The sequence below is a fragment of the Apis cerana genome, linkage group LG7 (assembly GCF_029169275.1).
Source record: "Apis cerana isolate GH-2021 linkage group LG7, AcerK_1.0, whole genome shotgun sequence".
Lineage (NCBI taxonomy): Eukaryota > Metazoa > Arthropoda > Insecta > Hymenoptera > Apidae > Apis > Apis cerana.
This window is the reverse complement of record NC_083858.1, coordinates 6,146,149-6,162,191: the sequence shown is the minus strand read 5'-3', so window position 1 is coordinate 6,162,191 and position 16,043 is coordinate 6,146,149. Positions and strand designations below refer to the sequence as shown.

At 26.0% G+C, this 16,043-nt stretch overlaps 2 protein-coding genes across 2 annotated transcripts in view; both read left to right on the top strand.

Annotated features, from left to right (window-relative positions):
* The window catches only part of LOC107993192 (forkhead box protein O), a 342,583-nt gene that overhangs the window by 300,205 nt on the left and 26,335 nt on the right, over nucleotides 1–16,043 (top strand). The window lies entirely within an intron of this gene.
* On the top strand, nucleotides 7,099–14,583 carry LOC114576905 (uncharacterized). Its single transcript, XM_028664543.2, has 2 exons — nucleotides 7,099–7,321; nucleotides 12,715–14,583. Exons 1-2 carry the CDS (start codon nucleotides 7,246–7,248, stop codon nucleotides 12,987–12,989), a joined length of 351 nt encoding a protein of 116 aa, XP_028520344.1. The 5' UTR covers nucleotides 7,099–7,245; the 3' UTR covers nucleotides 12,990–14,583.

Sequence of the window (16,043 nt, the reverse complement as noted above, 5' to 3'; positions counted from 1 at the left end):
ATGGTTATGAATGATCTTTGACTTATGGAATTCTCAAAAGAATTTTTAATCACCAATAAATGTTATGATAAATATTTTATTTTGATTTAACAACTTGATAATTCATAAATAATTACATATACATTTCTTTTATAAGCTGTTTATTTTTTTCAAGTTTTTAATAATTTTTTTCTTCATTATTCGTTTTTGCATATGATATTTTGTAAAGTAATGAAATAAAAGATTTGATTGTTATTAAATTTTTAAAGAACTATTTTGTTAGAATTTTTTTATTATTTTTTATTCTTTACAAAATATGAATTATATAAAGTATAAAATATACAATATAAAATATAAACTATTAAACATATAAAACTGTTTCTACAGTATTGATCGTAACTTTTATATAAAATTAGACTCTTTTCACGAATGATGCATCCTTCAGTTTGCCGAGTCTTTTTATCATTAGGAGTTGTGCAACATTATCAGAACATGACTGATGAAACCGGAGCGACTAAGAGTGGATCTACGTGAAAGAAAAGCAAGGGATATAATCCTTCTGACTGGAAGAACTAGCTTGATTTGTAAAAGAGTCATAAATATACATTATGCTGTGAGTTGGATGTTAAGCGTTTAATCAACATGGAAAATTCCATATTTAGTTATAAATTAACAAAATAAAGTTTTTTTCAATTTCGATAAAATAAAATTTATTAAATTGAGATTTATCTATATGCAGAATATGATAAATGTTATTTAATATAATAAAAAATTCAATTTAATTATTTGTTAAAAAAACAAATAATATTTCTGGAAATTATTCGAAATACAAATTGTTTTATCATTAGTGTTAATTTATTTTTATTTTATTCTATACAATATAATATATACACCATAATTTTATTATTTTTTCTAATATTATATATATAATTAATTATAAAACGAAAATTATAAATTTTAAATATCTGAATTTTATCAATTTCATTAAATATATATATATATATATTTTTGAATATAATTACAAATTATTTTTATTCTATAATAACATAATGATGTATTAATGAAAATTTTAGATCTATTGAACAAAAATGAAAGATGATAATTCTATTTTTCTGTAAGAAAATCTTCAAAATAATTTTTTATATTTTTACATATTTTAAGTTTATTAGATTTATATTCGTATTATCTTTATGTTTAGCTTGCATCAAACATTTCAATATCTTCTTTTAAATTTTTCAATTCAAAATAAAATTTTTTGTCTTATTTTAAACTTCATCAACTTTGAAACCTGATGCTTAATAGACAATCATTAATCATGATTAAAAAATTATCCATAAAAAAATTTTAAAAAATTCCCTAAATCTAAATATATTAATAAAGAAATTCGTAGAATACTATAAATGCTATTATCGTATCAATATCATGAGATATTATTCTACAATCTTTATAAGTCCCTTGTTGCAATGCCTCGTAAAAATCCACACCTCGAAATCGAAATAAATAGCCGACAAGAATTGCGAAGCATAGTTGTCGATGCATTGTAAAGAAGGGAAAAGTTGATCGTACCCGGGTGTACGTAGCCCAAGTGGCAGTTCGACTCTTAACTCTGGCGAAGAAAGGATAACCGAAGGGGGTGCCGTTCGATACTCGGGATCGTTTCGAGAGAAGCACAGCGCACAGTAGCGTGGAAGAATCGCCAAAGTGTGGGGAGAGAGTTGGAAAAGAGAAAGGGAAGAGACGAGAGGAGACTCGGGCAAGAAGGAAGCGAGAAGAAGAAAGGCCGTGGCTGCTCGTTCTTCTCGGTGCACGACGGAAAATGCCGGGCGGAACAAAGTAGTTGGCGCCGATTAAACAAATCGCATTATAAGTTAGCCTCTGCTGGCTGCACCAAACTTACCAACTCGCTTTATATTAAGACGAACCGCCCTTCGCGTTTCTTACCCATCCGCCCCGGCTGATCCAGGAACGGCTATAAACTTCAGAAATGGCTTCTCGTGTTCCCTCCAAAGACGTCTCGAAAGACACTCTGCTTGGCTCACGAGAAAGTGAACGGTCGCTGGTGTCGCGGTCCTGGCAAACGGGCATCCGGCGGGAAGAGAGGTATAATTATTTAATTGAATTTATCAGGCCGACACTCGTAGATTTGTCAAGGGATGACAGGTTTAGTCTTCCAACGTCGCGACGACACCATTGCTCTTCGCCAAATTTTAGGCCTATATTTTTTTTTCTCTTTCTTTTTTTTTTTTTTTTGCTCTTTTCCTTCGTATTACATCTCTCTCCCAATTGATCCATAACCAATTTAAAAAGTGGCAATTTGTTACTCGTAATTAGATTCCTTGTCACGGTTTTTATTGATCTAAGAGTTGATGACTTTGAAAACCTTTAAAAATTTTAATTCTAAGATATAATGTCAAAATCATATTCTCGGACATGATTGTAGTGTTTTCTATTATGAATACGACTATGAATTTTGAATCTAATTTATGACATGATAAAGATATGCGATGATTAATTATTTCATTGTCAAATATTGAATAATAAAAAATTAAATTATAAATGTGTTTTAAATATTATTCTAAATTTTATATATAAGAAATTATATATAAGAAATTCAAAAATTTCTTAAAAACTTCTTTTTATATAATTTTTATACATGTTTGAACAATATTTTATCTGTGATCTTTAACTTTATGAGTTTTTCAATAGTAATTATTCAAATGTATTTTTTATTTTATTTATTTTAGATAACAATATTGAAATATTAAATTTGTGATAAATAATCTTCATTATAAATTTAAAACTAAAATTAAAATTCAATGTTTTATATACATACAAAAAAATTGCTTTTTTTCAATTTAAAGCATAATCCTTTTATAATATTATAAAATACTTAATTTGAAATCAATATTTTATCAAATACTCTTATATTAATATTATAATATTAATATAATTTTTATTCCTATGAGATTATTCCTGTGAGATTTCATATTTTATTTATAATTACTAGATTGCGAATGTTTATGCGAAATTTAAACATACAAAAATCTACAGAATGCATATGATATGCAAAATAACTAAATATATTAATATTATATGTAATTTTTATTCCTATATGAGATTTTATATTTCATTTGTAACTACTAGATTGTGGATGTTTATGCAAAATTTAAATATAAAAATTTATAGAATATAATATGTTCTATATGCACATAATATGTGAAAAAGCTAAAAATATTCAAAATATATTTCAAGAATATAGCATATCTTTATATAAAAATTTTATTTTACATAAATATTTATAATTTTGTAATTACAAATATAGATATAATTACAACTCACAAATACGCAATTTAAACATAATTTTATTTAAAAAAAGAGAAATGCATCAGAGATAATATTATAACAAAAAAATTACGAAAAAATTATAACAAACTATAATCATTCGTAATTTAATTACAAAAGAAATAAAAATATCTCATAAAGTCTTAATTAAAAGAATTAATTAATAATAATAAAAAAAATAATCAAGATAAAGGATCGTGTTTCAAGATTCAAAAAGTCAGCTTAAATATCTTGTTTTTCACCGGAAACTCCTTTTCCTCATGGCTTTCCTATTATCACTCATCTTCACCAATCTTCCACTATTTCTAACCAGAAAGAGTCCTCGTAATTCTTTCGCAACCCCATTCCAATTCGGGATGTTCTTCGATGTCGGCGAAGCTGCGCGGATTAATAGACACTTTACCGTTCTTTTTGGACAATTTGAGAATTAGCGTCGGGTGGGTGTAACTCATTCATGGGTAGTTAACGACGAGTTGGGTTGGTGTGCTTAATAATGCGACTCATAAGTCGTGAATTTCTTACTATAAGACGAGGATCAGAGGAAAGAAGGGGGGAAAGGAAAGAAGCAGTAGAAAAGCGGAGGGAAAAAGAAGGTCGCCGGTGGGTGACGAAGACGATGGGTGGTATTCTTAGGGGGGTATGCTGGCTCCGCTGCTACCCCAGCTAGCGTTGGATGTGAAGAGGCTGCCGATGAAGAGAAGGAGATGGTGGCGGAGAGTAGCAGAAGTGGTGGTAGAAGAATATGCGGCTGCAAGAAAGAGCCGTCCAATATTTCAGCGTAGGGCGATCACGACTGAGCGACCGAGCGACCACTTGAAATATCTTGTCGCCGGGCGAAAACTTTCAGATCCGGGAACTGAAACATGCTGACGTAACCATAAAGATGGCGGACTACGAAAACTCGTGTGTTCGGCCAACATTCGGTCGACCTACCGCCTCGATAGCCACTCCACGACCTGCCCGATTTCCTTCGTTTTGAACCGTATTCCTTGTTGAACTATATTCTTTCCGAAACTTTGACTTGAATCTGATAGTAGGCTGAATAACATGATAGAAAGATGAAGAAATATATATATATATTTTTTTAGTTCGCAGGAAATTTAAATGATAAATTGATTTTTGCGTTGTAATTAAATATATGTAAATAGATTAGGCAATAGATATAATAAGTAGAAAATAATAAAAGATAATATAGATTATTAATTTATAATATGATGTTATATTTATATTTTATTGCTTTTGATATGATTATAATTTCTATTTTTATTATATAATCATCCAATGATAACCTTTTTTTTATTTAAGCTTAGTTCAAAGTTAATATACTGTTTCATCAAATGTCAAATTAAAACTTGAATATTGTATAAAAAGAATTATTGATTCAATCAAGTATATTAAAAAAGTGATTTAAATAAAATTATTTAATTGTTTCGAATCAATAGATTTGAATTTCTTTTTTTTTTTTCATCGAGAAAATATGAAAAAGAAAAAATCTTAATTCAAATTTCTACAGTATCATTTTGAACGATGTTACTCATTACAAAATCAAAAGCACTTCTCGCTGTAGTAAAGTTCTTTTTGTTCTTTAGTCTTATACGACTTACAAAGTTACTGGATGAAACCTATTCAATTTCATACTCTGAAATGAAATAGTTTGACTCTCTCTGAATTACTATTAACTGAATATTTGCAGAATGAAGATGCATAATTCCTCAACGATATGATTGATGAAATGAAATCTCTTTTTCTTCAACTATCATTTTAATATTTAGTTTTAAATTGTTTATGAAATAAATGAATATTATATGTATTTATATTTTTTATAATTTAATTTATAAATTAATATATAAATATATTGTTTGAAATTTATAACTCTTAAAGTTTATTCTTATGTGCAATTTTAAACTGTGAATGAAGTATTGATTTTAATTTCACAAAGAGTATTTAGCACTTCTATTAGTGATTTCATTCAGAAATTTATGAATTGGTTAACTAATAATAGTTGTTTACCAAAGAATTTAAATAGGATTTAAAATAATAATAATAAAATATAATTATGTAATTAAGAAGATGTTTTTGATTCTTCTAACTAAATTAATTAAATTTTACAATATATTCTAATTTCATTCTATTAAATTTGATTGTTAAATCTTTATTCTCGTTTATATTCAGTAATAATATTAGATCAGAATAGAAGTATTTATTAATCTTTTACTTCGAAGTAATCTTGAAAAATCTATATTTGAAAATAAAATTAAAGATCTGTTATATATTCTTTCTCTTAAATACTATTATATATATCATATATAAATATACTATATATTATATATATATATATATTTAATCAAATTATACCTTTAGCACTACCTTATTCGAATCTCAAATATGTACATTCAATTTCAATTCTATTAATTTTAATTTCACATTATGTTTAAAAATAATTTATTGAATCAAACTAAATCTAATTAAGAATCTAAAAATTTTGCTTTTAAAAAGAAGGGAAATGATATATAAAGTTTTTCAATTTTTTTTTATACGATTTAAAATTTTTTTATAATTTATATTTTAATATATTTATATTATATTAAATAATTAATTATTTATACATATATATTACATATACTAAACATTATTATACAAAATTGGAATAATTATAGTTCATATAATTAAATAATTTAAAAAACAAATATTACACATTAAAGATATTAAGATTAAGATATTACATTAAAAATAATTTTACAACAATTTTATCTTCTATATTTGCAAATATATATTTCTATATTTTTACAAATCTGTAATACAACCTTTATTTAATTTTACGTCGTAACGTATATTCAATTAACCTTTTTTTATTTAAACTAGTTCAAAGTTAATATATTGTTTCATTAAATGTCAAATTAAAACTTGAATATTGTATAAAAAGAATTATTGATTCAATCAAGTATTACCCCTGCTGAGCAAATGAACAAGTATAAGCAATTGATAATATAGTAATACATGCTCAACAAATTTTTTAGAACGTAACATAGATAAAAATGACCTCATCGTTCTCTTTTAGCTCCGCCATTTCGCCAAGCCTCATTGCGAAACATCTAATCTATTCTGCCATATCAGCCGATTAGTTATACCCATTACGCCATCCCCAAAGGAAATAAAGAAAGAGCGACAAAAAGATAAAAAGATCGAAAAAGAGGGAACGAGAATTCTCTACGATCCTCGAATGTTCGACGTAATGTCGTCCGTCGAAATTCAGACACGGAAGCGAGCGGGTGTCGTCGCGGGCCGAGTATAGGTCGAAGGTCGCGCTAGGAAAGTTAGCGCGGGAGGCAATAGAGGAAACGAGGTCGATACAGTCGGCGCGAAATGCAGAGGCTTTCGCGGCGAGGCCAAATCCTGGAGACGAAAGCCGTCCGTCGTCTGGTTGGGCCGCATGGGGGTTGAAGTGAAACTGAGCTCGCAGGGTGTGCGGGACATCGGCGCCGGAACGGCGCGCCGCGGCGCCACGTGGCCAACCCCTCCCACCGATATCTTCCTACCTATTCACCCGGCACCACTATCACTACATGCGCACACGTACACAACGATATCCACATATCCGATCTAAAGAGACCGACTAACCCTCCGCGTCTTTCTTTACCCTCTTCCCTTTCCTTCGTGGCGCGCACACACGCATCCTTCTATCTCGAATTGCCGGGATATCGCGCTTCCCCCCTTCTTTTCCCGGTCGAACACTGTCCTTGCCTGAACGGGCATCGGGCGATATGTAAGTTCGGGGATGGATCGAGATAATAGTCGTTACTCGAACAACCGATCGGTTGGTTTCTCAAGTTGGATACACGTGACCTGTATGATCCGTCGAATTAATAGATGTCTTTTAAGGAGGCAATAGTGTCGAAGGTATGGTGAACTTAGAGCTTGAAGGGAATGGTTTTTGGCGAACGATGCAGAAGTCTGTTCTCTTTTCTTTGTCGTTTGGTTTTCTTTCAATCTACTTTGGACGGTGAGCAGTCTTTGTTCTTATCGCTTGGTAATTGCATTGCTGGCTAAAAAGATGGCTAGGTTCACTTGTTTCTGGTAGTATTCTAGCAGGAATTTACGAGAAAGTATTTGTTTAAATTGAGAGAATGTTTCGATAGTGTAAAAAAATCTTATTTCTGAAATTGATGCAGTTATCGAAATAATTTTAATAAAATCAAAGAGAAATAAAAATATAAATAAAGAGATTTTTTTTTAATTAGACATCATAGTCTTTTGTTTCATAATCATATTATTATATTATCATCTTATATTTTATATTATTTTATAAAATCAGTTACATAATTAAATTCGCAATTTTATAATTATATTATTATTCTTATCTATCAGCGATAATTTGTTCTCAAAAATTTTTCATATTCCACCAATCCTTTGATTTATTTAACCGTAAGGATCATTCGTAACATGCAGAATATTAATATATCCATAGAACATTTTTATTGATTTTAGAGAGCAAAATAAATATAAAAGTTGATATAAAAAAAATATCAATTGAAATTTATTAACTTGTAAGCAATTTAACTTTGAACGATGTGGAATAAAGATAGTAGAATGGAGACACAACGAAATAAAGTGTAAACGGAGATAAAGCTTCTTCGCTCTATCTATTCTTTCGTTCTATTTCATCTAATGCAAACTTCAATTGCTTGTCTAATAAATAAACCTCAACTGAAATTTGTTTATATCAACTTTCAATTGTTTATTTTAAAGAATCTTTTAGAATCTTCATAACTGAGAAATATCATAATAAATACTCCTGCTATTTAATTATTTATTTATTTTTGTTATTAACTTCTACAAATCTAAGAATAATTAAAAAATATTAATAAAATTAAAAAAATTAAAAAAAATAAGTAATAAGGAGTTATCTTATATTAAAATAATAATTTGCAAATGATATATTATATTTTTTAATTGCATTTTATCTATCATTAAAAAAATTATCATTTTTTAAGAAAAATTTGAGAGATTAAACTACACATTAGTACATGTCACGTGCATGTAAGTTACACAATCACGAACAGATATAGATCAATGCGTGGCCCGGTTGTAAGCGTCGAAGATCCGCGTCGCGACGATCGCGCTTTCCCGAAATTTCGAACATTTCCGCGGCTCGTTCGAGATTTATCACTTAAGAATGCATAACGATAAGTGTCAGTCGTGATATTATAAAGCGTCGTTTCTTCGGCCCGCATATTTTGCCGGAAAGCGGGGGCATCTGAAATCGGGAACGCCGGATCAACGAAGAAAGCAGAGAGAAAAAAGAGAAAAAGAGATCGGCGATCGAGAACCGAGAAATAGGTGGCACGATAGAGGCAATGTGAACGAGAGGAATAAGAGTGAGAGAGAGAGAGAGAGAGAGAGAGAGAGAGAGAGAGAGAGAGAAAGAGATGCATGAAATGTTCTCCGAGAGAACACGTGGGGCAAATAAATATAGTCGACGCGCACGTGCCAAAACGCGCAGGGCGTGGGTGGGATCGTAATTTCGAACGGCGACGATTTTTCAAAATCAAACGTAACCAAAAGGTCGTACTATAAATTTATCGAGGCTTCTCTCTGTTCGTAGGTTGCGTAACGACACGTAACTCAATGTAATTCAATCGGCCTCACATTTTTGCTCACGTTACCACCATATATCAACGGCCAGATCATACATCGACAGGATAGCTCCCGATCTGTACTCTTCTCCCCCTCCCCTCTCTCTTTCTCTCTCTTTCGCTCTTCGTTTGTTCCGAAAAGAGATGGGGTATGTCAGTGACAGATAGAAACGACATTCTCCAGTGAAAATTAAAAATATAAAAAATTGTACGCTCTATGCGACGATGCTACCGATAAACCTATTTTTTAAATTAAATTCTATTACTTTTGGTATTGGACACGGCCGCTCGTGCCAGCTTAATAACTCCACGTTGGAACCTCACGGAATGGTGAATTACACGCGTATATTGTACATAACATATATATGGATTTCGTTGCAACCAAATACGATACGCTATACTTTACTTATAGAAATTAAATATTACTTATCAATAAATTGGCTCATCGCAATCAAATTATTATTATATTTTCATCGATTTTTTTACATTAGTTGAGATGAAAATATTATTAAATATATATAAATTTTAATGTTTAATGTTTATTTTAATGTTAAAATTTCTTTTAAGAAATATAATTCATAAGCTAAGAATTTTGATTAATACATATTGGTATTCGTAGAATCAAAAAGTAAAATTCATTAATAATATTACAAATCATACAGTAAAAGTATAGCTCGTAAAATATAGAGCTGTAGTACCTCTAACATATTTAATTAAAAGACAATAAATAATCTAATTAAAAAACAATAAATAATTTATGTTTTTTTTCATTTTTTAATATTTTCTTATCTTAATTGTAATTTATTAATTTCATTTTTTTTATTTTCTATAATTGTTTTATTTTTTTATTTCCTAATTAAAGGTTAAACATGAGAAAAAGCGATTTATGAATAAAAATCTTAAAAAATAAATAAAATTAATATTTTGAAAAAAATATACAATAGTTCTAAAGTAGTTTTATAGATTAACTAATTTTAAATTTAAAATTGAAAATAAAGAAAATAAATAATATATTGAATAAAACATTACTCAAAAACAATAAATTTTCGTACATCATTTTTATATCATTAAATTATATTATAATTAAAATAAATTGTTTAAGCGAATTATTTTTCTAAATAATTTTTTTTATTAATATTTTAAGATTATAAATTATACTTTATTAAAAAAATTATTTTTTTGAGTTTTATAATTATTTTCTTATAATTAGTCTTATAATTATTTTTCAAATATGTATATAAATTTAATGTAAAACTTAATATAGTAAAATTTTGATATTTATATATTTTATGAAAAAATCAATAATATTTTAATTGCTATAAGAAATAACAATTATAAAATTAATATTATTATTATTTCATTTTATAATTATTCATAAATAATCTATTAATAAAATATTCATGTCATTTGACATAATCAATTTATGAATGAAACAAAATGAATTTTTTTTAAAAAATATAAAATAAAGTAAATAAACGTATATAAAAGTAAATAGAGAGGAAATTAATGATATTTACTATGCATTATTATTATGAAATAATTAATCTTTAATGTAGATTAAAATTGAAATATTTATTTAATTTTTTATTTTATCCTAAACAAAAGAGTCTCTGTATTAATTTTCTCATTGCATTCTTTTCCAAAAATGATCATTATAAAATCTTTAAATTAAAGAAAATTACATTATTTATAAGATAGTTTAATATTATATATTTCTTGGTATATATTTTAAGATTAATATAATATATGTATAATAATATATCATTAATCATTTTTCTAGAAATGAAAATATGCATATAATAATATATATAATAATAATAAAAATATTTATTGTGCTTAGATAAGTTTATTTTATTTATGTTCAAAAATAAGTCAATATATAAATATGAATATAACGCAAATTAGTCATATAATGTTATCATGAAATAATAGAAATAAATCAATATAATAATTAAACATATATAAGATACTTTTGAATTAAAATTAATTTCATTCATACATTTATAAATTTTATCAGTAAAAATAATTTGCTGATAACTAATTAAATCAATTATTGATTTAGTAGTATAAATTTATTAATAAATAACACGTAGCTCATCCGGAATAAATGTCGAATCGATATAAATTAAAAAGAGAAATATATTATAGCGTTTATTACATTCCAGCATAGAAATCTGGATAAATGAAAGAATATCATCATAAAATATGATACAGCAATCCGAAATATAAATATCTGTACTGTTCTTGTTATTGCAAACTGTTTATAAATAAAACATCCGGTTAAATGACAGTATTTAAAGAGATTAGTCGTAGAAAGCATTCGATAAATGTCTTAAACCGATATCAATGACTAATTACCACCTGGAAACTATATTAGCAAGAGATATTAACACAATAACGAGATTCTTGTATCGTTTAAGTACTAAATAGAAACAAAGTTAATTGTTTTGGAGTATTAAAGGAACGATGATGGATGGGATTTCCTTTCTTTATATAATCCTAAAATAATAAAAATAAATTATCGGGAGATAATCGATGCTTCATGCTATGAAATTGTATCCGAAAAATTAAATATTATCAGATTAACAATTAATTTTTAGTCAAAAGTTATATATTTATTTGTATTTTTTAAATATCGTTCTAATATTTAAAACAATTTATTTATAATATTATCTAATACTGTTATCTAAATAATATCTAATAGATTGTGTTTAAATCAAAACAAATGAAAATTCTGTTTTATATAAAATATTGTAAAATTATATATATTGTATTATGAATTATATATATTATATTATATGGACTATAATATTCATATTATATGATTTGTTTATTAATGAAATATTATTTATTATTTTCATTTTTTAAAAATATAATTTTATAATAATACAGAATAGAGTAAAATTTTAAACTATAAAATATTTAGCTTTATTATTCTGTTGTAAAAAATATTTCTAAAAATTTGTATATAAAAAATGAAAAAATAATAAAAATTTGAAAATTGATTTCACGCAGTTAAAAAGATTTTTTGTTAGAAAATTAATTGCATAAAAAATTTCATTAAAATCAAATTTTTTATGATATGTGAATTTCTTTGTAAAATAGTGCATGAAAACTTTTTTGATTGTATATTATATCGGATTATCTAAATACATTCATAGTTAAAAAATTTCTTTGAAAATCTGAAGTTGAAATTATAAAATTTAATATACAGCAATTATAAAATTATAATAAATAATTAAAAATATAGTTATATAAATACATTATATAACATTATATACATAACATAAAAATAAAAAAGTTATATTTTTCAGACTTTTCAGATCAATGGAAATGTAACAAATAAATATGTATGTTTCATTTCATAAAATTTCATTTTCCTTGATACTTTCTTTTATCGTTTATTTTAATATATCAATTTAATGGATTTCTATATCTAAACTTTAAACCTCATAAATAAACAAACGATATAATTAAATAGAAAATACTAATAAGTTGAAACATTGATTCATTCATCAATCTCAAAAGTTAAGATTTTAGACTCAAACAAAGCAGATATCTTCTTATATTGCTAAAATAAAAGGAAAAGATGAAATAAATGTTGAAGTACTCTAAAGAAAATATCTCTCTATCTTATCAATGACAAACGGACGATGGTGTTAAATTTATTTCCGCTTCCCTTCTTTTTCCGCGGAAGAGCAAGACGATTAAACGAGAAAGTATCGATTCTTTTCACAAACGAACGCTTAATTGCTTTCAGGTTTAATAGAGTCGGATGCGTTCGGTTATAAAATACACAATAAACGGATTTTTTCTCCTCTGTACCCGAAGATCGAAGCTAAAGAGTTCTCTGGAGGTGTTTCAATTATGTATATTGCTTTCTACGAGAACACCAAATACACGCACTTGGACAAAGACATGGAAACTACATGGGATTTAAGTGGACTATGGAATAAAAAAGAAGAGAAAGAAAAAAAAGAAAAAGATAAAAAAGGGAAAAAGAAGAAGGTGAAATCAGAGTGCGGAATCCATTAGCAAAGTCCGGGGAAGCACGTTTTACCATCGACGCCCGATCTTTCATTCTCGGGGCAAAGAGTGGCGCGAGCTTTTGTGTAGTATATGAATGACTGGCTCTTCGAAATGCTAGCAGAATGTCCACCCTTATTTTTTCCTTCTTCCTCCTTTGCTATCTAAATTCACCTGTACCGACTTTCTAAGCACTAATATATTGATGATATTCGAATAATTCGATATCGAATGGAAAGTATCGAATCATATCATTCGGTCAGATTATAAAAATAAATAAATGCTTATAAGTTTTAAGTATAAGTAAAAGCAAATCTTAGATTTCTTATGTATCTAATATATTTATTAATACTAGGTTATAAATTTATTAGTACTTGTGACTCAAATATCTGCTTTGTTTTTTTTATAACGGAAATAGATTTTTCGAAATATGATTATTAATTTTGTATGTCAAACATTCAAATTATTTCTAATATAAGAATTAATTTACTTATATTAGTTATTTTGATCATGCAATTATTTAAATGAATTAAATTTTGAGAAAGAAGTCATTGAATAATCTTTGTATGATTATTAAAAAAATAAATCAGTATTATTAAATAAATCCAGACATTTGATATAGATTTTGCAATTTAAGTTACTGCTTGACTAACTGTATTCTGATCAAAACCTACATCTTCACAAATACCTAGTTGAATTTCAGGATCAACCATATATCTCGGAAATATTTTCTTCTTTCGTTATCTCTGGTTTTATCTACGTTATTCAAAAATGTATCTGTCAAATATTGCATATAATGTTCTTTGAATTTGAAGAAGATACGATTTTTCCAGAAATTATAGTTTTTCCAACTTTTGTAAATTTTTAGAACTCGAATTTACATGAACAATGCCATGATTATGACTAAAAAAAATTAAGACAGGCGAGATTAAAATTAAGATAGACTTGCTAAAATTTATTTAAAATTTTAATTTAATTTAAATATATATTACGTATATATATTTTACATATTTAATGGAAAATTTAAATAAATATTATTTTTAATAAATACTCTATTTTATATGGAACAAGTAATTACTTGAAAAATTATTAAATAAAAGTTTTTACTTGTTTTATTTTATTCATGCAGTCCAATATTTTAGGTATACTTGATATTACTTTCTAATATTTTTTTAAAATGATAACAAATTAATATCGAATCAAAAATCATTCGATATTTCAATCATTTATTAAATATTTGAATAAAAATTTTAATACTTTATGCTTTTTTCAAGATTCGAGTGTAGCTTAATAAAATAAGAGAATGTAAAATGAAAGACTTTCAAAAAAGCGAGATAAATTCAATAGAATCGAAGAAATAGAGATGACACAAAATTCAAAATTCAAAAGGATTATTATGCGATAAAAAAAATTTCAATTTTTATAATTTTCGTCTTATAAAAATGGTCAATAATGAATTGTTGAGATTTTCACACAATTAAGAATTCAAATATAACATAAATTGAAATAATTTTACTAATAATCAATTAAAAAACCAACAAACCAATATAAATAATATACACAATTAATCAAGTTTTGTTTATTTTCTAGAATTAACTCCAAGCTATCCTAAGAATATATTAATAATCTGTATATAAAATTCTTATTTTTAAGTTTAAATGTTTTTGATATTTTACTTTTATCTCAAAAAGTATGAAACATCTTATATAATATATTATATAATATAATATACAAATAATAATATTAAATTTATGATATAAATTATTATTATTATTGACATTTATTTAGTTTTAACAGTCTCAAAAATTTAATAGTATATGTTAAAATAGAATGTTATTTTTAAATTTTAAAAAACAAAATTTCAATAAGAATTTCTTATTCACAATTTTATAAAAATTCATAGAAACAAATTTATACTTTCACTATATATATATATTTCTATACAATGAATTTCAATAAATAAATAAATCAAAACATCTAGACTAACAAGTCACACATTCAAAAAAATCCATAACCCATTTTTAACGTAAACACAGAAATTTCAAACTTGTGAAAAATTAATTCCATACGATTTATCAATTAACATCAACATGTTTAACCATTTGAAAAATTGCGATATATTTCTAAAATCGAAAACTGGATTTTAAAATCACCATTTACAACTATAATTATTCTTTTCATTTTTTATTATATTTAAATGCAATGATACATGTATAATTACATAATATCAAAATGATTCAAATATACTATATTAAACGATGCAAGTACAATAATCATGAAACGAAATGAAGTTCTTATCGACTTCTTGACATCCATTACTTTCATTTTCTTCTTCATTTATATTCGTCTGTCGGTTTTCTATTTCATTCCTCACTTCTACGCTCAAATATCGTCTCCTGAATGACGCTACTCAAAGCCGTGACGGGAATAAGAATGGACCTTATCTGAGAAAAGAAGACACACCAGAATGAAATTACGAAACAGGATCAAGAGGAGAGTCTTGAAAGAATTATGCTAATAATAAATCCTTGATCTAGTACGAAATTTATGTACAAGGATTGGTCTATATCATTTCTGCACATACTCTTTGACAATTGGAATTCTCTTCGTAGTTCACGATAAAAAAGATTAATAAGAAACTTAAATGCAATAAAATTTTAATACAATAGGAATAATTTTTAAATGATTTTTTTGATCGTTGAATATGAATTACGATGTAAATAATCTATATTTAACAAATTAAACATGATAAAATAGCAAATAATTTGTTTTCAATTGTTACAATTTAAATTATTTGATGAATTAATAATATTATATAAGAAATTTTTTATTACGTTATGAAATTTTATGAAAATAAAGCAAGAAAGTTCATAGAATAATATTATTTGGAATAATATTTCTGAAGAATTTTACTTAAAAATTGTATTTTTTTTAGATTTAAATTTTGATTAATTTTTAATGAATTATTTTGTGTAATTCTAACTATCTAAATTTTTTTATCATATAGAGTTGGTGAAAATCAAAATTTTAAAAAAGTAGTTATAATATAAATAGAACTTAATA